The 24,546-nt window shown below is 39.1% G+C and overlaps 1 protein-coding gene across 1 annotated transcript in view; it reads right to left on the bottom strand.

Annotated features, from left to right (window-relative positions):
- Positions 1–24,546, bottom strand: part of DLC1 (DLC1 Rho GTPase activating protein) — a 206,540-nt gene that overhangs the window by 132,541 nt on the left and 49,453 nt on the right. Inside the window, exon 4 of the mRNA XM_051965913.1 lies at positions 2,131–2,164. Within this exon, the coding sequence (XP_051821873.1) occupies positions 2,131–2,164 (34 nt within the window). The remainder of the gene's footprint in view (positions 1–2,130; positions 2,165–24,546) is intronic.

Here is a 24,546-nt window from a genome sequence, read left to right as displayed (position 1 = left end):
GATTCAAGAGTCTGTCAGAGGAGAGATTACAGGAATCTGGCAGTGGAGATGTGAGTCTAAGTAATACCCAGAGTTGAGCCAGAAAGGACTAGTGTCGTGTGAAAGGAGAAAGAGCATGAAAAACTGAGCTGGGGCAGAGAAGGGGGATACTGAAGAGGGATATAGAATTTATGGGCATCTCAGAGCAGAAGACTTACATCCATATCACCAGTTATACCTATCTCCTGGAGGACTGAAAGATTTTACAAGAAAAGAGCTGCTCATTCCCCACATTCCCCAAACATTCCTAGTAATCTGAATTTTGTATCAACTTCAAAGAGTACAAGGATTAACTAGAGAGTGATAAAAAAGTAATTTAAGGCAGAGAGCTAAATCTCTACCTAAATAGTAGGAATTTTCAATTGGGGGCTTAAAGCTATTGCACTTTTATTCCTAATTTTTCATCAGAGATAGGTAGGTAGAATAATGACTACAGTGCTGGGTCTGAAATCAGGAAAACCCGAGTTCAAATCCAATCTCAGACAATTACTAGCTGGGAGACCCTGGGCAACTCACTGAACTCTGTCTCAGTTTCCTCATCTGTAAAATGAGTTGGATAAGAAAATTGCAAATCACTCCCATATCTGCCAAGAAATCCCCAAATAATGTTACAGAATCAAACATGACTGGATGATAATATGCTTTTTATCTAAAATCAGTTCTCTAAACCAACAGAAGAGGGAACCACCAAATGGAGCTTAAGCTAGCTGTCTAGCTTCAAAACAAGTGAATTATTATAACATACCCATCACATATTCTATAACGTATGTGTATTACAAGGGAAAAAATGAACAATATATTGGTGTTGCTGTGGCTCTGAAAGAATTTATGTGGTTATCAATAGAAAATGCCAGAGTGATCTAGAAACTGTGATTTACCCATCATTCAGTCATCAAGCTGTAGTCAGTAAGAGGCAAAGAGGGCAACTGACTCAACCTTTACCTAAAACATGAATCTTAGCTACATATCCCTGACAAATACTATTCTCATATGTTTCTCTCACAAAGACTTAGTGATGCACCATAGCATTTTCACTTTTTGTTGTTGTTTGCTTGCATTTTTTTTTGCTTCACCTTTTCTCTTATGCAGCACGATAATTCTATAAATATATATGCATATACTGGATTTAACATATATTTCTACCATGTTTAACCATATATTTCTACCTACTTGCCATGTAGGGAAGGGTGTGGGGGAAGGGAGGGAAAATTGGAACACAAAGTTTTGCAAAGGCTAATGTTGAAGAATTGTCCATGCATATATTTTGAGAAATAAAAAGCTTTAATAATAATTTAAAAAAAGACTTAGTGATGGGGAATCTTACCATCTTATAAAGCAGCTGATTCCATGATGGTACAATTTGGACTGTGAGCAAGTATACATTTTACCCCACTGCTCTTGGTTCTATTCTCTGAGGGTCATTTAAATCCCAAAGACAATTCTCCTCTTATCCCTGAATCCTTTCTTTACACTCAACACCCCCAGTTCCTTTAAATGATCCCCATGAAACATAGGCTCAAAATTTTTCACATTTCCTGCTCTCATATCATTCTAGGAGCCCACATCCTTTTTGCATGTGGCTCCCAGAGCTCACCTCTGGGTGCTCTAGATGTGATCTGACCTCACCAGGCACTCTAGATATAATCTGACCAATTCAGAGAGTGGTAGGAATGTCCACCTTGCAGCTCTGAACACTGTGCTCACCTTAGCTGTGCAGGTTAAGATTGAGAGCTTCTTGGAATGCCACACAAAAAAACTCATACCATAGCTAGTACTAATCGCTAGTTTCCAAAGACAATGAACAACCTGATCTACACAAAAATTTCACTTGTAGGAAAAAAAACAACCAATAATTTCACACTGCTAAAAGTACACAAGCCAACCATGTCTGTCTACACATCACCAGAATATTCATAGATTGCTCTATATTCATCACTTTTCCAACAAGAGAATTAAAAGAAAAGAAATTAAAATTCCATTTAACCTGAACTCAGGCAGATCTTAAATGCTAGACACCTCCTAGAATATTCCTATTTAAGCAGGAAAATCAGTTACCACAGAGAGAAAAACAGCCGCCAATAGATTACTCACCAGCTTTTCCCTTCTCTGAAACATTGGCCATGACCTGAAAAACAATAATTAAAATCACATTACTGGGAAGTAAGAACAAAACTGAATGGAAGTCAAGGTTATCAATACAGTGAGACATAGGAGAACACTACAACTTCCTATGGGTTGTGAGAACAATTCCTATTTTTAGAGCCTGTTAAGAGCCAATTCCTTTTCTCAGGTTGACTCTGTATTATGTTGGTACATTTTCCAGAATTATTCCCATTTTCCAGTTGAGAAAGGTTAATAAGGTATTATTGACATCATAATTTTTTCTTAATATGTTCTTTTTTATAGCTTTTAATTAACAGAACATATGCAGGGATAATTTTTCAACATTGACTCTTGCAAAAACTTCTGCTCCAATTTTCCCCTCCTTCCCTCCACCCCCACCCCTAGATGGCAGGTAGTCCCATACATGTTAAATACATCATAATTTCTTGAACCCTCATCCCCCCAGCCCATTGCTCAGGAATTCCAGGTTCTTATTTCTCTTATGGTCATACTTCCAGTCTGAGAGGATTCTACTTCCTGGTCCCTTATTCTTCTCCAGGAAATCCTATTCCTATTGACTTTTGGCTTCCTTGAGAATCCTTCTTCACTATCACCCATACAACAGTTCCCCCATATGGAAACTTTCCATATGGCCCTGTTTCTTTGATGTCCAATGCCCCTTGGAATGCTATTTTATCTTATGCCAGGCTTTCATAGGACTGGTTAAAATAGAAAGTGTGGTATGTTGGTATTCATCAAGTAAGTAGGATTTTTCTGAGTATATAGGCAAGAAAGATATTCAGTTATTCATTATTCAACCAATATCTTTATTAAGTGTCTTCATGGGTCAGGCCCTGTGCTAAGGTCCTGAGGATACAGAGGCACAGATGGAACAGTCCTTACCCTCATTCTTCCAGAGAGATAACAGGCAAACAGATAAAAAAATAAAAGATACAGACAAGACAACAAGATAATTCCAAGAAGACAGAGACAAAGACACAGATACAGACACCGACAAACATACACATAGAAACCGAGAGACATGGAAAGACAGGGACAGGGACAAGAACACAAACACACATACATATTAGGAAAAAAGCTGGAGATTCTTAGAGAAGCTAAGGAAAGAATATCCGTCCATATACTGATGGATTTTCTTCTCTGCTCCTTATGCAGAATTTTTTCCCTCTATTTCTCTCAGGGAACAATCTATTTCCCCCTCTGACCATTTTGTCCTCCCATCATATTGCCAATGAATAAGATAAGCAATGTGTTTGAAAAGAGGCCAACCAATTAATTGAGTTGCCAAGGAATCTTGTAGGCCAGGGTTCAAGTCCTGCTTTTGCTACTAAGTGATCTTGCATATGTCCCTATCCCCGCTGGTCCTCAGTTTCCTTACATTAAAATGAAAGGGTTTAATTAAGTGACCTCTGAGGTCCTTTGCAACTCTGAGATTTTTGTGCTTTTCAGTCTTGGAAAGGTACCTTCAGTGGTCCAGCACAAAAGGAAGCGACAAATTATACCAAGTTTACATAAAACAATGAATAGAAATTTCTCAGGCAGGTGTATTGAGTCCATTTTGGAAAAATAGGGATTCTGAGACTAAATCCAGGAGATTTCTTAGACTCCATGGGAGCATAAAAATCTCAGCTGAAAGGGAATGGAGAGACCATTGAATCCTGCTTCCTCCCAGAGAGGAGACGTTACTCCCCCAGCATCACCAACTAGTGGCTAAGGCAGGATATGACCTGACCATAAGTCTTCCTCATTTCATTTTCATGGCTCTGTCTACCACACATAGCCATAGACTAAAGCACACGGTCTTAGTTTTTTTTCTTTCTTTTAACAGAGGAACAAATTGAGATCCAGAAAAAAGAGATTGGCTCCAGGAAACTGAGATAGTAAATGACAGAGCCTGAATTGTCATTCAATTCCTTGGATCCCGTTCCCAGCCCTGCACTGCCTCTTACTGTCCATTCCATGTTGTATTTTCACCCAGCTCAGTGAGAAAATATTGCCCGCGTCAATGTTCTGATCTCTAGAGGAGTTTTGAATTCATCAGTGTCCCTGGCTAATGGTTTCCATCTGCTGCAGTTGAACTGAGTCTTCAGGAAGTGAGTCAACATTTTTGGCAACGAAGCAATTAATGGGATTTTCCTGCTGGCCACATGGATCTGCCCTAACTTTACCAGGACTCTTTTCTCCTCAAGATGGAACAAAGGAACTCCCACTAATAACTTCCAAATGACAGAGTCACCAATGTAAGAAGAAAACCAAACATAAACACTGAAGGTCTTCCGCAGTTCTGAACTCTTCACTCTTGGGCTCAGAAACTAGGAAATCCAGCTTACCAGTTTTGTCTACATCTCCTCAAGGCCATTACTCTGCAGAGAAAGTGGTGGCTGAGTCACTAGGACCAACCACCCCCTTCACAATCAGAGGCATGAGTTTCCTACCAGGCCATAAATAGCAACTACAGGAATTTATCTACAAGATGCTCTTTACAGAAGAAGGACAGACTTTCATAAGTGGAAAGATATTAAGTGTAGTTGAGCCATGAAAACATAATAAAAATGATTATATTATCAAGATTAATCTACATATTGAGTGCCATCCCAATTAAACTACTAAAGAATTATTTTGGAAAGTTAGACTTAAAGATAGTAAAATGTGTCTTGAGGAAGAAAAGGTTAACAATTTTGGTGGGGGTGGCATTGAAAAAAATGTTAAGGGGCTTGAGTAGTAATGAATCCCAAACTAAAGTATAAAACTATTTGGTAGCCAATCTCTCTGTCTCTCTCTGTGTGTCTCTGTCTCTCTGTGTATCTCTGTCTCTCTCTCTTTCCTTCTCTTTCTCTTCCTCTCTCTGTCTCTGTCTCTGTCTCTATTTCTCTCTTCTATCCCTCTCTCTGTGCTGTGTCTCTTTCTCTCTTCTCTGTCTCTTGTTGCTCTTCCTATGTTTCTCTCTATTCTCTCTGCCCCTGTCTCTGTCTTCTCTGTTTTTGTCTCTCTGTGTCTCTCTTCTCTGTCTCTCTCTTTCTTCTCTCTGTTTCTTTTTGCTTCTTTCTTCTTTCTATACCAATATCTACATTTTTGTATATACCTATATGTAGCAAAGTATCTATTTCTTGATAGTATCTATTTATCCATCTACCATCCATTTATCATCTGTTTATTAGTGGAACAGATTTTGAATATAATACCTAGAAACAATAGAACAAAGTTTCCATAATTTTTAATTAGCTCAAGAAAATAAAATAGTAGGGTAAGGATCAATGTATGACAAAAATGCTGGAAAAAATAGAAAGTAATATGGCAGAAATTAAGTTTATACTATGATCTCATACCACATACCACAATGAGCACCACATGGATACATTCCCTAAATATAAAATTCTTCTAATATTTGACAGATAATGTAAAAACATTTCAAGAACTATATATAACAGTCCATGTGGGAGCCATTTCCACAGTAAAGGCCATAGGAGGAAAAGCAAACACGCCAATACTCCTAAAGAGTGGTGTCCAAAACCACACCATGGCAGAAATAATTTGAGAAAGCTGTTGAAGACTTGTGGGAAGGGTTTGGAAGATTATGTTAACATTTAGTTGTTATCTATAATAGAAGACCTGAATTCCATATTATATAAGTAAAGGCAACCAATATGGAAGATTTGGAACAGACTGTAGAATATGATAAACTCAAGATTCCATTCAGAAAAAGTCAAAAGTTATATCAATGCAAAAAGTCAATAACTCACAAGGGACACTATTTAAAAAAAAATCAACATCAATCAAAATCTTTAGTATATATAGGCTTAAGGAAGAAAGATTTCAGAAATGAGAGAGAACCAATGGAAAAGATAGTTATGAAAGATTCCTGACCATCTCTATGACTGCTAGCAGTCCATGGGAATAAAAACTCAAGATAATTTCAACACATTTTTCACCATTAATAGAATGAATGACACAACAGATAAACTAAGGAAGGTGACTGATATCTAGTTTCTCCACAAAACTGGAAAATGGCCAGAACAAAGAAGACCTACATTTTTTGGCATGAATGCTGACAGTGTTGTGTGAATGACTAGCCAAGAATTGGACCAGAATCCCCTTAGACACAAGCCAGATGCCACCTTTCTTTACACCAAGTATCATTTGTGTGCTACTTGAGAATAGGGATGGTTTCATTCTTTTTACTTGTATCCTTAGTATCTACACAATGCTCCACACATAGTAGAAGCTTAGTAAACAATATCTGATTGATTCATCTGCTACCAAAAGATGAGAATATCATTGACCCTTCTGAATAAAAGCCAATTATGTCTTTATGTATATTTTACAAAACATTAACTGTTTGTATTATTAGCAAAAAAAAAAAAAAAAAATAAAGATCAAAAAGCATTGGTCAAGAGGACATTCCACGCCTGGGTGTGCCATTTCTATTCACACAGATCTGACCAGAATCCAGGCTCTTCTAGATTTGGGTCCCATCCCCTAGGGTGTGGCTGGTTGTCTTTGTAAAGAGGAAGCCACAAAAAGGACACACAGATCCTGAGGGAATGAATCCCCTTGGAACATGGGACAGGTCTTAGGGTCCAGGACTCTAGGACCCAAAACAGAAAGGATCCTAGTAAGAGAATGACCATTCAGGGATGATGTGCCAGCAAAAATGTAGGGAGCAGAGCATGAATACATCCCAGAAACTCAGAGACACAGGGCACATTAGAGATCTTTTAAGCTAACCCTCCCCCAACTTTAGAGGTAAAGGGACTGAAGCAGCCCAGAAAAACAAAGAAAGTCCCAAGTGATCAGAAGCTAAGAACTAACTGAGCCATGCTTTTCCTATTACATTATTAGGTCAGTGAACTGGTTAAGTGAACAGATTAGTAGAATTAGGAAAGCTTGAGTTCTAATCCTGTTTCAAATACTTTATCTCTTTCAGCCTCAGTTTCCACATTTATAAAAAAGAGCTTAATGACAGCACCAGCCTCACTGGATTGTGGTGAAGATCAAAATAAGATAAAATTGTAAAGTACTTGGCTGATCTTAAAGTGCTATGGAAATGCTGCTATGTTGTGACAAGGGTTCCTTCTCCAATTAAATGCGGGAACAGAGCAGATATTCTTGGTGGGTCCCTATTGGGAGCTCTGGAGCTCTTAAAGATAAGATGGACAAATTGCCTGCTGGGATGAGAAAGGGGAGAAGCTTGGGTAGGTGCAGAGAGGTGTGGGCAATCCCAGTTTTGAGACATTTGAATTCAGCTAGAAAACAGAAAATTCAACAACATTTAAATAGAGCTCTACTTCTCAAGCACTGGCCATGCATACTGCAAGAAAGTGGCTGAGACTATGGACCAGGTTGCATCCCAGATAGCAACCCTCTTCTGTTGCTTTATGGGTAATTAGAGAGTTGGGCTTGGAGCCAGGACGACTCATCTTTCTCAGTTCAAATTTGGCCTCAGATACTTCTTAGTTATGTTGAACCTGGGCAAGTCACTTTACCCTGTTTGCCTCAATTTCCTTATCTGCACAATAAACTAGAGAAGGAAATGGCAAACCCTTTTCTTTGCAAGAAAACTCCAAATGGGGTCAAAAGAGTCAGACATGGTTAAAAAACAAAACATCCTCATCTGTTGCCCTGTCATTATTCACAGCATCTGCCCTCCCCATTTTAGCCCTGCATCCTTAATTAATTGTTCTTTCTTCTCCTTCCTTAGTCATGTGTCTCCCAAATACTCTGCAGGTATCTTATAGCTGTGAACCCACCAGCATCATAGATAGTCCAAGAATGTCCCCAAGGTATCCCGTAAATATTGTGAACAATTCAAATTGAAGACATGTGGCTCAAAGATAAGGTGTGATTGTGGTTTCCTCCTATGAAGCAGAAAACAAATGTCTTTTCTTTGTTGAAGGAGTGGGCAATGGGGAGGAGGGAGGGAATTTAGGTGACCTGGCCTACAAATGCTGGAGAATCAAATTTACATTTCACCACAGAATCAAAAAGTTATAAATGATCTCAGAGCCTCAGAAGCCAATCCTAGCCCCTCTTATTCTAGTGTCTGTCTTCTCTTGATTTTTTCCAATTCATTTGGGATGTATTTTGTTGTACATAATTTTTGACATGTTGTCTCCTCTACTAAGTATTTTGTGAGCTCTTTGAGAACAAGGACTATCTTTTGCCTTTTTTGTATCCCCAGGATTTAGCACAATGCTTGGTACATAGTGGCTACTTAAATGCTTATTGACTTTATGTTTATTGTCCTGTAGTTCAATGCATACATGAAAGGATTCTCCACTATATAAAAAAATTCTCCACTATAAAACATCAGATTTTGTTTCCCAGATTTTAATGAAAGCACCCCACCCCCATCCTAGAGAGAGGACCCCTTTTTCTCAAGCTCTGAAGGAAGCTCTCATTGTCAGGAAGTTCTTCCTGATACCAACCTGGAGAAGGGGAAGACCAGTGAACTCCAAGGCCCAGATGGAATAATTTGGCCTTCATTGTGAGTCTGTGCAGCACAGTGTGGCTCAGCTCAGCCTGCCCAGGTTCTCTTCCCACAAGGCTGGCATCCATTTGTGATTAGAGACAGACGACTGAGTGACAATTTTCCCTGCTGTGATCAAAGATGTTTCTTGCTCCCAGGACACAGTAAGAGCTACACTGCCCGGAAGAAGCCAAATTTGGAAAGGCCTTAAAAGGGGAGAGCTACTCCTTGGTCCTAGAGCTCGCTCAACATGAGATTTTCTATTTCCCCAATGTCATCTGTGGAGTGACTGTTTAGCTTAAAGAGATGTTTATAGCAACCAACACAGCAACCTAAGCAGAGCTGGAAGAGACCAAGGGTCATGGGAAGCATGGAAAGGGCCTCAGGCTTGAAAGTAGGGTCCCACGGACAGAGAGTTAGGACCTTGTGTTTCCTATTTTTGTAGTCCCTCCCCCTCCCCCATCCTTCTCAGCTCTGACCCCTCCCCCTGCTCTTCACATTCTAGGGAAAAGCTGACAGGAGAGACAAGAGACTTCTGGTGAATAGAAGCTCCCTCCAGAGGAATGAGAGATGCATTGTGCTCTGCCAAAGGGCCTCTTGGCCTCTAAGCCATCCTCCCTTTTACATAGAAGTTGGCTCAAAAGTTTCTCCTGTTTACTTGTGGAAGGTCATGCCCTGCCAGGGGTCACCCTTGTAAGACCAACCATCTCATTCAAGAAACAGCCTTTGTTCTTCCATTTAAAAACATTAAGATAAACTCCAGAGATTCCCTGTCATCTCCAGGATCAAATATAAGTCCTCTGTCTGTCTCTTAGTGCCCTTCCAAACTGGCGCCTATCTCTCTTCCCAGCCTTCTTCCCCCTTACTCTCCCTGACTTTGTCTATGATTCAGCAACTTTTGCCTTTTGCCTCAGTCTCATTCACGACCCTCCAATTCTTGGAGCTTCCCCAGACCTGAAGCTCCCTCATTCTCCTCACCTCCATCTTCTGCCATCTTTCCATATTTCAGATACAGTTTTTCCTGCCTGCCTATTTGCCTTCCTTAGCATCAGGGCCATCCCCAGGATGATTGACTCACTACACTGCTTGCTTGTGCACAGTTGGTTCATGGGATAATAGTTGTAAAGCACTTTGCAGAATTTGAAGTGTCTTATAAAGGCTACCCATTGTAAGTGATAGTGTTGCCACCATAAGCCTGGGAGCTCCTTCAGAGTGGGAATAGGTTTGACCTTTTTTTGGTGTGTGTGCCAACTGGTTGGCACAGTCTGGCATATAGTAGGTGCTTGATAAATGCTTCTTGACTGACACTACACAGATGCTCTAAAATAACTACTGTGTGAGGTCTTTATACTTGTTCTTCTCTTTCTGAGGATCACCCAAGGGAAGGTAGAACTGGGCTTCTACTCCCATGGGCTATTACCCAGAGTCAGTCCCAGGCTTGATGCCAGGAAGGAATCAGGCAAAGAGAGAACTCTGGTTGGAAGGTGATGGCAGTAGGCCACTTAGAAATGTCATAGTCAAAACCCAAAGTTTCTACATTTAGGAAGAAATATTGTCAGCAGCTGTAAAGAAAGAGTTCAAGTGCCAAGGAACTAATGTAAGGATTGTGCAAGAATGTGTTAGAACTTTGCCAAAAGAGAAGTAAACTGAGAACATTGATATTCTCCTCCCCCTCCCAATTGTTTACAACTAAGAACAACTCATTCTGAGTACTGAAACTGAGTATAATAGTGTAAGGGAGAAATAGACTTTTAGTAAAATAGAGGATTTTCAGGATTTCCTGATAAAAAGACCACATATACACACAGATGTGCACACACACATTGGGTGTAGGAATACATTAATTTCAATAGGGAATGGGTGAATGGAGAGAAGTGTAAGTAGAATTTATTGTAGAAGGAAGGTAGAGTTGGAGAGAAAGCAAATATAAGGAAATAAACTTCCACTTGGAAGGGTAAATCATGAAGGGGGAAGTAATCGGAGAGAAATAAAGTTCAAGTAACAGTGATTGAGTTCTGAGCTTGAAGAAGAGAGGAGTAGAATAGAATGGACTGCTTTAATAATTATTGTTTGCTTGTCCTTCATTCTCAAAGAGGTCCATGACATCAGGGAGGCGAAGTCATGTCATGCAAGTGAATTTGATTTAAGTGAGGGTTGTGCAAGGTCACCTGCTTCACTTTCCCCTTTACAACTATCTGGGTCCAGTGGCCAAATATAGATCAGGACAGGTGGCCCTGGATGCAATGGAAGGTCTTGGTCTTTTTTTTTTTTAATCTGAGGCAATTGGGATTAAGTGACTTGCCCAGGGTCATATAGCCAGAAAAGTGTCTAAGTTCAGATTTGAACTCATGTCCTCTTGACTTCACAGGTGGTGCTCTAACCAGTACACCATCTAGCTGCCCTGTCCTTGGTCTTTTTTAAGGTAAGGTTTTCAACAGGTCTCAGTTTGATTGAGGCTGCACCCATTTGGTGATTAAGGATAGGTAGCATTGAAATGAAGAATCTCCTCTTTCACTTAGTCCAAAAAAAAATCTAAATGAACCTCAATTACTACTTTAATGGTGGATTACTAGTATCAGTACTGTTTCTTTTCTTCCCCCAACTTCTTTGTAAATTGTTGGTGAGGATGGTGGTTAGGCTGGAGGCAAAGAGAAGAAAAATTATAAGATGAGATAAAAGAGGGAAAAGAAAAATTAATCATAATAATTATGAATAGAAATGGTATGAAGTAATCTGTCAAAGTGAGGATTGCAACAGAATGGACAAGAAAATCTTGTCTGATAATTTTGTTCCTAATAACATTGTTCCTAATACAATATTGCAAAGAAAAATACTTAAATTATAAAAATTCATAAGAGTTGAAGTAAAGAGGTAGAGCAGAATTTATTATGCATCAGGAGAATTTAGAAAAGCAGGGGTATCAGTCATAATCATAGAGAAACAATAATAAAAAAATAGACATGGTAGAGAAATTATGTTTAAAACACAGAAAATGAAACAATATTGGTATGGGATAGATAGAAAGAACACTGAATGGTATACTATCTAAGTGTTTAAAGAAAAAGCTAATTGAATTACAAGGAGAAATAGACAAGAAAATCATAACAGTTGAGATATAGTTTAGACATAGAAAAATTAAATTAAATTTTTTTAAAAAAATTAAATAAAAAGGAGATAAAGACCTTAATTGAAATCAAAAGTATGTCAATATTTTACCACTTGTCCTGGCACTTTTTTTTTTAAAAAAGGACAAAACCCCTCCACCTCCTAAAATTCAAAAAAGCATAAAAATTAAACATATACTTTACTGACAACAATGAAATACAAGTTATGATCTATAAAGGTTACTTGAAATAATTCAAATCAAATGGAAACTAAAAGATGTAATTCTAAAGAATATTTGGATCAAAAAACAAAAAAGAGAAACAATAAGTAATTTTGACAACTAAAATAAAAATGAGGCTTACATAAAACTTTTGGGAATGTAGCTAAAACAGTCATAAGGAAATTTTTTCCTCCTGCCTAAACACTTTTCTTAACAACAAAGGAAAAAAAAAGATCAGTGAATTGGACAGTCAAGCTTAAAAAATTGAAAAGATAAAAAGCCCCTTTAAGTTCAAAAATGGAAATTCTGAAAATAAAAAAGTAATAAAAATTAAAATAAAAAATAGAATATTGACTTGTTTTTTGGGGAAATATAATGTAGAAAAATACAATGGACAGATTTTTTTTTTTAAAAATCTAATTTGCTTTTAGGAAAAGAGAAAAACTGAATTACCCTATCACTCAAAAAACAAAAGAGCAGAATTTGAAATAGATGACCGAACTTATTAAAAAAACTTATGTTATCCAATTAGATGTCAACAAAACTAATGAATTAAATGAACAGATATCCAAACATATATATAAATTACAGATTAACTGAACAAAAAATTAAATAAAGCAATAATATAATAATAAAGAAATGGATTGTACCATAAATAAAGTCACAAAGACAAAAATCTCAATTCCAGATAGGGTTTCAAAAGAATTCATTCAAAATTTCAAGTGACAATAAACTTCAATTTTTTTTTTTGCAAATATAGAAAAAGAAGGAAACTTATTAAATTCCTTCAAGCAGACAAATAGGGCCTTGATGCCTAAACAAATGAGAAATAAAGCAAAGCAAAAAAGTATAGACTATGACCAGGTTGGATTTATATCATGAATTCAAAATTGGTTCAATATTAGGAGAATTATAAACATAGTAGATGATATCAACAAATTAAAAAAAATCTATCAATAGATATGTAAAAAAGCTTTTTGACAAAATACAATATGGAAATACTATATACTAAAGCATATATGAAACTTTTGTTAATGGCATAAATGATATTTGTTTAAAGCCAAAAGCTGACATCCATAATGGGAAAATGATAGCAGCTTTTCCAATAAGATGAAGTAAAGTAAAGAGAAGAAATAAAAATATTACTTATTGCAGATGACATGGTAGTTTACTTAGAGAACCTTAGAGTTTCAAATAAAATCAATGGATGGAATTAATATCCCTAGCAGTATATAAAATAAACCCACAGAAGTCACCAGCCTTCTTTATAGTACCAAGAAAACCCATCAAAAAGAGTTAGGCAAAGAAATTAAATTCAAATTAGCTATAGAACATTTGACATGCTTGAGAGTTCACTTACTAAATTATATAAATACAACTATAAAACACTCTAAGGAAATAAAGGAATACACATAATTGAATAATTGTTCATGGTTGGCTTTTCCAATATAATAAAAATGGCAATATTATTGAAATTGACAAAATTAATACCATGTCATTTAAAGAAGAGCTTCTTAAACTTTTTCCACTTAAAACCTCTTTTTGCCCATGAAATTTTTAGGAGCCTGGCAATATAGTGTATAAAATAAGTACAAAAATCAAATATTTATCAATAATAAATCATAATTTTATAACTCTCACATTTAGTTATGCAATCCCATATGGGATATGACTCACAATTTAAGCAGTTTTGATTTAAAGTACTAAAGAGCTAATCATTTAGAGAACTCAAAAAAAATAAAATTCATTGGAGAAGCAAAAGATTAAGAATGTCAAGGAAAATATGAAAACAAAAAGAAAAGTAGACATGAGGGGAACCTTACTTTCTCTTGAAATTATGTGCATATCAACTTGACAGAAATGGAAATATGTTTAAAAGATTGTATATATGTATATATAAATATACAATCTTTATTGGATTGCTTGGGAGGGAGACAGGTAAAGGAGGGAAGGAGAAAAATTTGGAACATAAAACTACAAAAATGAATGTTGAAAACTATCTTTACATGTATTTGAAAAAAAAATTATGTTTATACGAGTAAAGCCTTTGGACTGTCCATATGGTATCTACTCTTCATTCTTGTCATGTGACCAGTTCATCTTTTTTTTTCCTATAACAGAATTGTTTTTTGACATCTACCATTTCTGTTCATGGGTTCTCATTGATTCCATGTTGCATTTGTCTCACATTCACCATGAATTTTCAATTACGCTCCATGTGTCTTTCTGCCATAACAGCATTACTAGAATATTAGTATTTTTAAAAATGGGCCTTTGCTTTAATGGAAAGTTTGGGATTTTTATAGATATTATTCATATGCTTGCTCTTTCCTGTGTGGATGGATGGACTAAACTCCCTTGAGTGATAATAGATCTCTTCCAATGTCCAGGTACACAAAGCAGTCAAAAAATTCTCTCAGTGAGTATGACCTCTCCATCTATAGGGTATTCCTCTTTGAACTAGAGTCTGTCCTGGATTTCTTCCATATATATATATATATAAAATGTTTGTGTTTTATACCTCACCTAATGTTTATTATCAGAGGCTCAGTAAATAAGGTTATGTTTATTATTCAATCTTCAAAGGATACAGAATTATTTTGCTGTATGGATTATAGACACTTTGGTGTAAAAGATTTTGCTTCATTACTGAACCATAGTCAATAAATGATGAACATAATGGAATTTTGCTTGTGTTCTCTATATCTTTCAGATAATACTGAAGTAGTTGAGATAGGAGCTGTTGTGGAGTATCACCTGTGGAGATACTTTATGGTGCTCTCATTTCATATATAGATGACTCTTACAAAGATTGTATAGAGATGGGACAACAGGTATATATGCTTGTAGTTTTCTCAATCATTCCTTTTCAGTATTAATAAGATGCTAGAATTTTCCTACACCTTTGGTATCTTCTGTTCCTTATATATAGTCTTACAGTTTTCAAGTCCTCTATGAACGCTTGGTCCATTTCAGCTGCCTTTTTATTCTCTTTGGTGTCTTTTGTACCTCCTTTATAAGCACATCTGGGTAAATGATATTAGGGTTTTTCTGGAATGACTCCATTGTTCTTGATGGAGAAAACAGTTTTCTATAATTATTTTTGCAGATATTTTCCATTTTTCTTCCATTTGTTGCCCTCCTTCTAGTTTCACCCTAAAATACTCTAGAGATAATTTTGTTTAGTTGGATATCAAGCTTAGAATTTTCCTTTTCCTGCCTTTCTCTCTATTATTACATGATCCTGCTTATAATTATTTATTTTCCTTTTTTTTTAAAGATTGTACTAATTGGGGCACCTAAGTGGTGAAGTGGCTAGAGCACCAGCTCTTCAGGAGGCCCTGAGTTCAAATCTAGCCTCAGACACTTAACACTTCCTGACTTTGTGACCGTGGGCAAGTCACTTAAGCCCAATTGCCTCAGCAAATATTAGCTAGCTTGGTGTTATGTATGTTAGCCATCTCTGTTTGGCAAATAAGTCATAAATTGGTCTATTAAAGTTCTTTCTGGGTTCTGTTATTGTCCTTGTCACATTTAATTAACTTTGTTTAAATCTTTGGATTTCACCTGGGAGATAGCTACAATGTTAACTATGACATTTTTCTTTCTCTGGGTTCCATTGAAAGAGGGAGATCAGTTTGGACATAGTTTAGCTCTACCAGCATTATGGCCATCTTTAATTCATTGGACAATTGCCTCATGTTTAGAGTGATGACGATCAAACTAAAGTATATAAGGGGTCTGAAATGGTGTGATTCAGAACTCCTTCTGCCCATGTCTTGCAGAAAACCCATAGGGCTGAGGGTCATTTTTAATTCCCTTCTTTCATGGGTTGTCGCAGCCAAACAAATTCATACTCATGTGGCCAGGCTGCTGGAAAGATGGCTCTCTGTACTTAGCTCATCTTTAGAAAGCAGACTCCATGTGGTCCTAGGATATAACTCAAAGCCTTCCAAGCACGGCAGAAATAGCCATAGCAATCTCCTCTGCTGGCATAGCTTTCAGAACCTGAGGCCACCTATATCCACTCCAAGATGAAGCATCACAGGAACACTTGGTAGAATCTCTTCAACTGGAATGTTAATCTCTTTCTTTTGAGGTTTTGAAGGAAATTTATTGTAATTAACGATATGGACATCTTTTTTTCTTCTTATTTGGGGAATTTGAACCTGGATCCTCAGTAAAATAAAATACAAAATAGAATGTGATGGATGCATAAGTGGTACAAAGAATGTGTTTTGAGAGCTTATTTTTTTCTTAACAGTATTTTATTTTTCTAATTACATATAAAGACAGTTTTTGACATTCATTTTGTTCTCAATTGTATTTTATTTTTTCCTAATCCACGTAAAGATAGTTTTCAACATTCATTTTTATATAATAGCTTTTTATTATTTATTATACCTCCATATATGCAAAGATATGCAAATATGCATATATAGTTTTCAACATTCACCCTTGCAAAACCTTATGTTCCAAATTTTTCTCCCTCTCTTCCCCCCACTCCCACAGCAAGCAATCCAATATATGTTAAACATGTGCAATTCTCTCTCTCTCTCTCTATATATATATATTTCCACAATAATCATGCTGCACAAGAAAAATCAGATCAAAAAGTGAAAAAAACAAGAAAGAAAACAAAAAGCAAGCAACAACAACAAAAAAGGTAAAAATACTATGTTGTGATGCACATTCACAACCCTCTTTCTGGATGCAGATGGCTCTCTCCATCACAAATCTATTGGAATTGGCTTGGATCACTTCATTGCAGCATTCATTTTTATAAGATTTTGTGTTCCAAATTTTTTCTCTGTCTTTTACCTCCCCTTCCCCAAGGCAACAAGCAATCTGATATAGGTTATGCATGTACAATAATTTTAAATGTAGTTCCATATTAGTCATGCTGTGAAAGAAAAATCAAAACAAAAAGGATAAACCATGAGAAAGAAAAAGCAAACAAGAAAATGGTGAAAATTGTATGTTTTAATCCATATTCAATCTCCATAATTCTTTCTCTGGATGCAGATAAAGTTTTCCAACCCAAGTTTAACAATATGGCCCTCTTGCTTCCATGTGTCTCCAAATTAATTTTCTTTTTAAAAATAATTTTTATTGCTATCTTTTTCCCCCCATCATCTATATTTCCTAATCTATTCCTCCTTCTACTCCCCAATCCCCAAGAAAGCCATACTTCATAGCCAGTAACTTTTTAAAAAGAGAAAAAAACTTCCTTCAGTTAAACTCATCAACACCACATCAAAAAGGACCTGACATTATCTATGGTATCTCTCACCCACAGACCCTCAGACTTTGTCAAAGGAAGGTAGGAGGGGCCTTCTCCAAGTTCTCTGGAGCCAAACATGGTCATGACACAGTGACAATATGTACCCTCTAGATTGCATCCAGGACAGCCCAGATCTTGGGAATGCTCAGGGTTAAGCTTTTAGGCCAGCATAGAAAACAACCCCCCTTTTTTTTCAATCCTTGTTGACAATGTTTGTGGAATATAACAGCACATATCCTTGCCTGGTCCTGACTGGTATCCCTCTTTTTATGACTGAGCTTGGAAATTCAGCTCTGCCCAATCTATTTCCTGTGGGAATCTAGGACTCAGTCTCCTCATCTATAAAATCAGATAATTGGATTCCAAGAGAACTATGGTCCCTTCCCATATAGCTCCCTATGCTAAACTGGAGGTATAATAAATAATAAGCAGGGTTGTGAAGAAATCATTTTGAAAACAATAATAGCTAATATTCATATGGCATATATACATACACACGGTGCTTTACAAATATTATTTCATTTTGATCCTCAAAACAACTCTGGGGAGAAGGTGTTATCTCATTTTATAGATGAGGAAACTGAGACTGAGAAAGGTTAATGTCTTATCCAGTTCTTATAAGTAGTTAACCTGAACTCAAGTACAGCTGGTATCTTGGGAGTTAGAGCACTGAGCTTGGAATCAGAGACCTGAGTTCAAATGCAGCCTGAGACACTTCCTAACTGTGTGATTCTGGGTAAGATACTCAATTTCTGAAAGGCTTAACAAAATGGATCCTCTATTGATAAACCTTTGGTAAATCTGATTAGAAAAAAGAGAGAGGGAAATAAAAAAATGGATCCTCTAGAAAGCAAACGCCAAACCCTTCAGTGTTTTCCAAGAAAACTCCAAATGGGGTCCCGATGTGTCTGACATGAGTAAGAAATGACTAAATTACAACAGCAAAGTCCTTGCTTGGAGATCTAACTGCCTACTTTTCCATGAGCTGCCAGGGAAAACTTTTGCCATGTTTTTAGCTTCTGCCTTCCCCATCTAGCCCCAGTCTTCCTTTTAGACTCTCATCACTGTCAGCATGTCTAGGTGTCAGAAACAGGATTTTCACCTGAATGGGGAGGAGGCAGCCTCTCTGTGGAGCTATAAATAAAAACCTGCCATTCTCTCTCTCTCTCTCTCTCTCTCTCTCTCTCTCTCTCTCTCTCTCTCTCTCTCTCTCTGTCTCTCAAGTCAAGAGCAGAAAACCCCTTTGGGAGTTGAGGTTCCAGGTTCTGGATATAAAAGGAAGGTATATATAGGGAAGAGGTCCTTGTGTCTTCCAGAAGTCTCTAGGGTTCAGGTTTGCCATGGGGCATTCTGGGAATCCTTCCTGGCAGTCTGGGAATGGCCACTTAGCCTTAGATTCAGAATCAGACCCTTTGGGGTCCATCCTGGTTCCATCACATTCTAGCTCAGTGATCATGTCCCAATCACTTAATCTCTTTGATACTCAGTATCTCATATTCAAAGATACTTTGATACTCTGTAAAACGTGGAGTTTGGCTTGGATGACTTCTAAGCATCCAGATTTGCATCTTTTGAAAACTAATAGAAGATTCTTTCTTTCTGTTCCCTTGGGTGCTCAGCTCTGATTTTGTATGTCTGGCTCCTGGCCTCTGGATCTCTCTTGGGCTTAGGAGCTGCTTTGCCCTGGGAAAAGAGTCACTCATATCTTTCATATCTTTATGTATATTTGTGGGGAGGAAGCTTCAAAGGGAGGGAGGCCTTCTGGGGTCATAGTGAGATAGGGATCTATTTACAATGGTGGTGGGGTCATTGCCATGACCTGTCTCTTGAAGCCAAACACCCCTTTGTTTTTCTTTGCCTCAAGAGACCCCAGCTCTCAAGTTGAGCCTTCCAGAGCTGCAAAGTCATACAGGTTTGATCCTGTGCAAACCTGGTCCAATGGAGTCCTGACCCCAATAACTGACTATTATAGCACAATTAGTGCCCTTGAGGGAGTCTAAGCTGCTGGGTATACCATCTTAGCCAGCTTCCTTTCTCCTTGAGAGGATGAAATTTCCCTTGGCTGACCATGCAAACTCGGCCAGGTAACTGCTCCCCTCAGCACTTTCCTAGAATGGAGAGGTCTTCCCAAGGCAGTGAGACTCTACTTCTGAACTGATTCTTAGGGTGTCTCTAGGACCTGGCTGAGAAAAGTAAAGCCGTGGCTTCTAGTCTTCATGGTAAGCTGATGGCCTTCTTATCAGAAAGCCCCAAACAGGGCTGTCCCAACAGCCCCATTTTCCAGGACTTTGACATTTATGCTTTCCCCAGGTTAATTTAGACATTAGGGACCCTGCTGAGTGTCCATTGCCTTAAGGAGGAAGTAAGAACCATTTCAAGTTATCTGCTGATTTTTGGTTGGCCACACACTTCTTACCAGGGCTCATCAGAGCTTCCACAGTATCACAAAATCTGTGTTTTGGGCAGTACAATCTCCAATAGGCAGATGAGATTTGGAGACTTGGACATCTGTGGCAAAAGCGCCTAGGTACATGGATAGTATCTGAATCTGGACATCCTTGCCTCCAGCTCCAGCACACTCCCGTGTGCTGAGGCTTCCTATCTGTTCTCACTGTCTCACACCCTTGTGGGGGATGAGATAGGGGCAGGGCTGACTGATGATGGAGCCCCAGGGGATTTTGGCCATTGAAGGAAGATGCAATTTCTCCTTGCAGCCAAACATCACTGTGTGTCAAGGCTGGTGAGTAAGGTGGCTGCTCAAGGAGAGGGACCCACTTTTTTTCTTTTATAAAAAAATGACAAATTCTTAAGTGACAAGCTTGTTCTTCTCAGCTTGACTCCCTCCCGCTACAGTCCCAAAGAGGTGATAGACTTTATGTGAGCACAGCAACTCTGGAAATGTATAGATACACGACTGCCCACTGAAGCTTTAAAGTCCACCATTATTTTCTAGCAGCTTCTAGTATGAGTAATTGCTGAGGTCTCCATGGCCATTCAGTGTGACACTCTCTAACACAGGATCTTAGGACTGTAGAGTTGGAGGAGCCAGCTCTTCCAAACCTCTTGTTTTGCAGAAAAGGAAACTGAGGTCCAGAGTAGTTAAGTGACTTGCCTCACTACCGCTAGTGAGGAATGTTTTATGGGAAGATTATTGGGGCATTCAGGGAGGACTGGCACCTCTGATGTGAGGTCCCTTTTCAGAGCTGCTTATCTACCTTTGGTTTCTACCAGTCACTCCAAGAAGCTCTAGCATGCACAATGCTATTGCAGTAAAATTGTCTTGGAGAATGGGCTACACTGGGTTGAGCATAGCAAAGGGCCTCAAAATCCTTGGTGAGTGAGTGTATATCCCAAGTATGTGAATACTTCCCCTGGTGGAATGGGTGCCTGAGGATAATTTGTTCTAGTGGCCATGAAGGCAGCTGAAGCAGGCTCTGTGAAGTATTTGGAGGCTGGGTAGTCACTGAAGTTGAAGGTCATCATTGCATCCCTGGCTATTCCTAGATAGCCTAACTTTTGTCTTCCACTGGTCTTTGATGACTCTGGAAGAAAGAATGAGGCTGAGGACTTTGCCCTGCTCTGCTTCCATTAAAGCCAATTCATATAAGAATTAAGACATGAGCTTGTGATGTCTTTGGTCTGTGAATGAAGGATTAATAAAGCCAGTAGCAAATGGAAGGCTGAACCCAGGTCCTCTGATTCCAGATGTAGTATTTGATTCTCAAAACAGTGGTATGAATTAAGTAGTATCAGCATTCTTATCTTCATTTTATAGGGAAACTGAGACTCAGAGAGAATAATTATCTTATCCAAGGCAAAACAGGTTAACAGTTAACATGAATGCTATTAAACACCTACTATGAACCAAGCACTAGGCTAAGTATTGCAGCTACAGAGAGAGGCAAAAATATCATTTCTGCCCTCAAGGAATTCCCGGTCTAATGGGGAATAAGCAAACTGCTGTGTACAAACCAACTAATTATAGGACATATGGGAGCTCACCAGCAGGATAAAAGATCTAGCAGAATTAGGTGGGTTGAGAGGAAGACTTCCAGAGTAGAAGGTGGGGATTTAATAGGAACCTAATGGAAGCTAGGACATCAGAAGTCAGAGCAGAACAGAGCAGGGACTGGGAACTGCCTGAATTGGAGTGGAGAGATGGAAGGTCTTGTAAGTGACCCTAAATAGGTGATCCACTTATAGGTGGGTGGTAATGGATCAGAGAGGATTCATTGGAGACAAAGATGTGAGAAGACTGGGGAGGTAAAAAGAGGCTGGTGATGAAGGGCTCTGAATGACAAAAAGAACATTATGTATTTGCGCCTGGAGGCAATAGGGATACACTGAAGGTTATCAAGGAGGGTAATGACATGATCAAACCTGTCCTTTATGAAAGTCCCTTTAATGGCTGAATAGAGGATGGACTGGAGTGGGGAGAGACATGAGGCAGCAGGACACCTCTCCTTGCTTACCGGCTATTGTGATAGTGCAGGTGTAAGATAGTAGGGTGGGAGGGATAGCAGTATCATAGTAGAGAGGGGAATGTTTCACTCCCAATGCTTTTGGTCTGACTTTAGGGTTGGGGCCCCTTTCACTAAGTCATAAGGAAAAAAGGCAGGGACAGATCCAAGATAATGGGCCAACAGTGAAGTCAGCTCCTCTTGGCATTTGTTTTTGAGAAGTTGTCTGTATGATGCATAAACACACAGGACACATCTGGCTTAGACAGATGTGGGACTGGGATCCAGGCCCCCTGGCTCCTACCCACTCCGCTTTCCTGAGGATAATACTGTCCCCCTTATGATGTCTCCAGAGATCTGGGTGCTAGAACATTCCTGGATGAGGCTCAACAACCAGCCCAGGCCCTGACAATTCATCTCTTCCATTTCTTGATTTTCCTTCATTCATCTCTATTTCTTGGCATTGGGAGGTGACTTCAGGGTCCCTCTGTTCTGCCATCCTACAGTGCAGCAGGCAGCATCAACTGAACTTGAACTCAGAGCCAGCTCACCCCTCCTAGGGCTTGCTGGGGAGACACCTTGACAAGTACTTAGACTTGGTCATTGAGGGCAGCCATCCTTGTGGAGATGTGACCATCCATGGCCCCTCCCAGCTAGGTAACAACAGCTCCTGCAATCCCACCAAAGAAACTCTTACTCCCCAATTCCCTGGCGCTGTCAAAGGGCTTAGCCTAGCACTGGGTATGGCCACATTGAGGAAGAGTCATCAATGACTACTTTGCCATGGAACTCTTGAGGGCTTTTCCATCTGCTTTACAGTCAGGCCCTCCACTGATGCTGTCTCCTCCCTGAGAAACAAACTCCTTGAAAGCGGGGACTGAGGCTTTTGTGGGTATCACCAGTGGCTGGCATGCAGTGGGACTATAAGCCACGGTTTTCAGACATTCATTCGTTCTGGGGCTCATGAGATCATTGTGTACATCTGGTGCTTTCTGGTCAGAGCCCAAGAGGTTCAAACATGCTGCCCTCCACTAAGAACACATTCCAGCCCCCCTTGGTAGGAGTATTTCCCAAGGCAGTTAAAAGCAGCTGGGAAGATAAAATAAGAGAAAGGTTACATTCTCTGTGTCCTCTGAGCTTTGCCATGGATCTGAAAAAGGTTTGTTTTTTTCCTTGTCCAAAGGATCTGCAGCTGAGCCCCAAATTATTTGTACTCTGAAGTTAACCCCAAGTGCCCAGATCTTCCCCCTGACTTTCTTACCCATAGTACAAGACAGTATCGTGGGGGTGGGAACTGGGGTTAATTCAGACGTCCACTGTCCACTAGCTTCTGGCCCACAACAATGATTAAAGGCTGAAGAGCTGGTCTCAGGGCCAGAAAGACCTGGGTTCAAGGGCTATCTGTCACACACTGACAGTGCAACCCCTCATCCTTTTAGTGCTCTGGGCAGCTCTCATAGGCTGACCTACAGAGGTGATGACCTGTGTTAGAGGAGAGTATTTCCTCACCTGAGAGTTTTCTACACTGAAAGAATCACAAATCAGGCCTGATCCCTCACACAGGATCCTAGATTGAAAGCTTGCAGGACCTCAGAAGCCATTGGCTTCCACTTGTCATTTTAGATATGAGGAACCAAATAGGGGGCTCAGGTAAGTGAAGTGACTTGTACAACATCACAGCTGGCAAAAGCCGGTTTAGGATCTGTTTCCCTGATTCCAAAATCCAACACTGGAAGACAAGGCTTAATAAAAACCCAAACCAAAAAAAAAAAAAAAGCTGCTGGCATCAAGAAAACCCATCCCCAAATGGCCAGGGACAGGGTGGGAGAAATATCATTAACAACCATATTTATATGGGATCTCAACTAGCTGGTTGCTACTGTCCCCACTGATCTCCCTGACTCTCCTCTGGCCCCAAGAGATCATGACTTCCCCAGGATCAACCTAGGATCCAAATCGAGGACTTGCTTTCTCTGCATTTAGGGGATTTCTCATCACTGGTCAGATTTTACTTGGAACTCTTCCTGACACTCTCAATCTGAGTACAGAAAGAACAAATGAATGTGTGTTAAGAGACAGAGCAGGACCTTTCAGGAGATTCACAGAAAACTAAATCTCAGAGGAGGGAGGAAAACTAGGCAGAATTGTGGTAACAGTGGCCGCCAGGTACAATATTCTTTTCATTCACTCATTCATCCACTCACTTTTCATTCATTTATTTGTTCATTTGTTTATTTATTTACAATACTTGGCAAGTGTCTCTGAGGGACAAAACAGTGCAAGAAGCCCAGGAAGGCATGTGAAGGCTCAGTTTTTTTTGATGATAAACAATGATTCTTTGTGAAGGGTAAAATAGAAAATGAAGGTAGTGGTGAAACAGAGGGATAAACACTGTCAGAGGGAACTCTCAGAAGAGGAAACTCCCTTTCCTAAGGCTGGCTGGTATGCTCTCTGGAAATTCTGGGAATTTGAGGTTCTGCGATACAGCCAATATGTGGCAGAATCCAGGCGTCTCTGAACCGGCTTTAGACATTGGGTCCTACCATTTCTGTGAGATGTGTGTAGCTCCCACTTTGTTGTTAAAACAAAAGATACTTTTATAGAAACAGTCTCTGCCCTAAAGATACTTGTATTCAATTGGGGAGAGGGTGGGATCAAAGAATCAAAGTTGTTTGTCCTTCCTTCTTGAAGAGGACCAAGGTATCAGGCAGGTGATGTCGTGACATGCAAGTGAGTGGGATTTGAAGGGAACCTCACCTTCTCCTCCAGAGCCATCTGGGTCAGCTATGTTCAGGATGAGTGGAGATGGTTGTGTACTACTTTGTAACCTAAAGCATCTATAAGATAT

This window comes from Antechinus flavipes, chromosome 6, assembly GCF_016432865.1.
Source record: "Antechinus flavipes isolate AdamAnt ecotype Samford, QLD, Australia chromosome 6, AdamAnt_v2, whole genome shotgun sequence".
Classification (NCBI taxonomy): Eukaryota; Metazoa; Chordata; class Mammalia; order Dasyuromorphia; family Dasyuridae; genus Antechinus; species Antechinus flavipes.
This window is presented reverse-complemented; position numbering and strand designations above follow the sequence as displayed.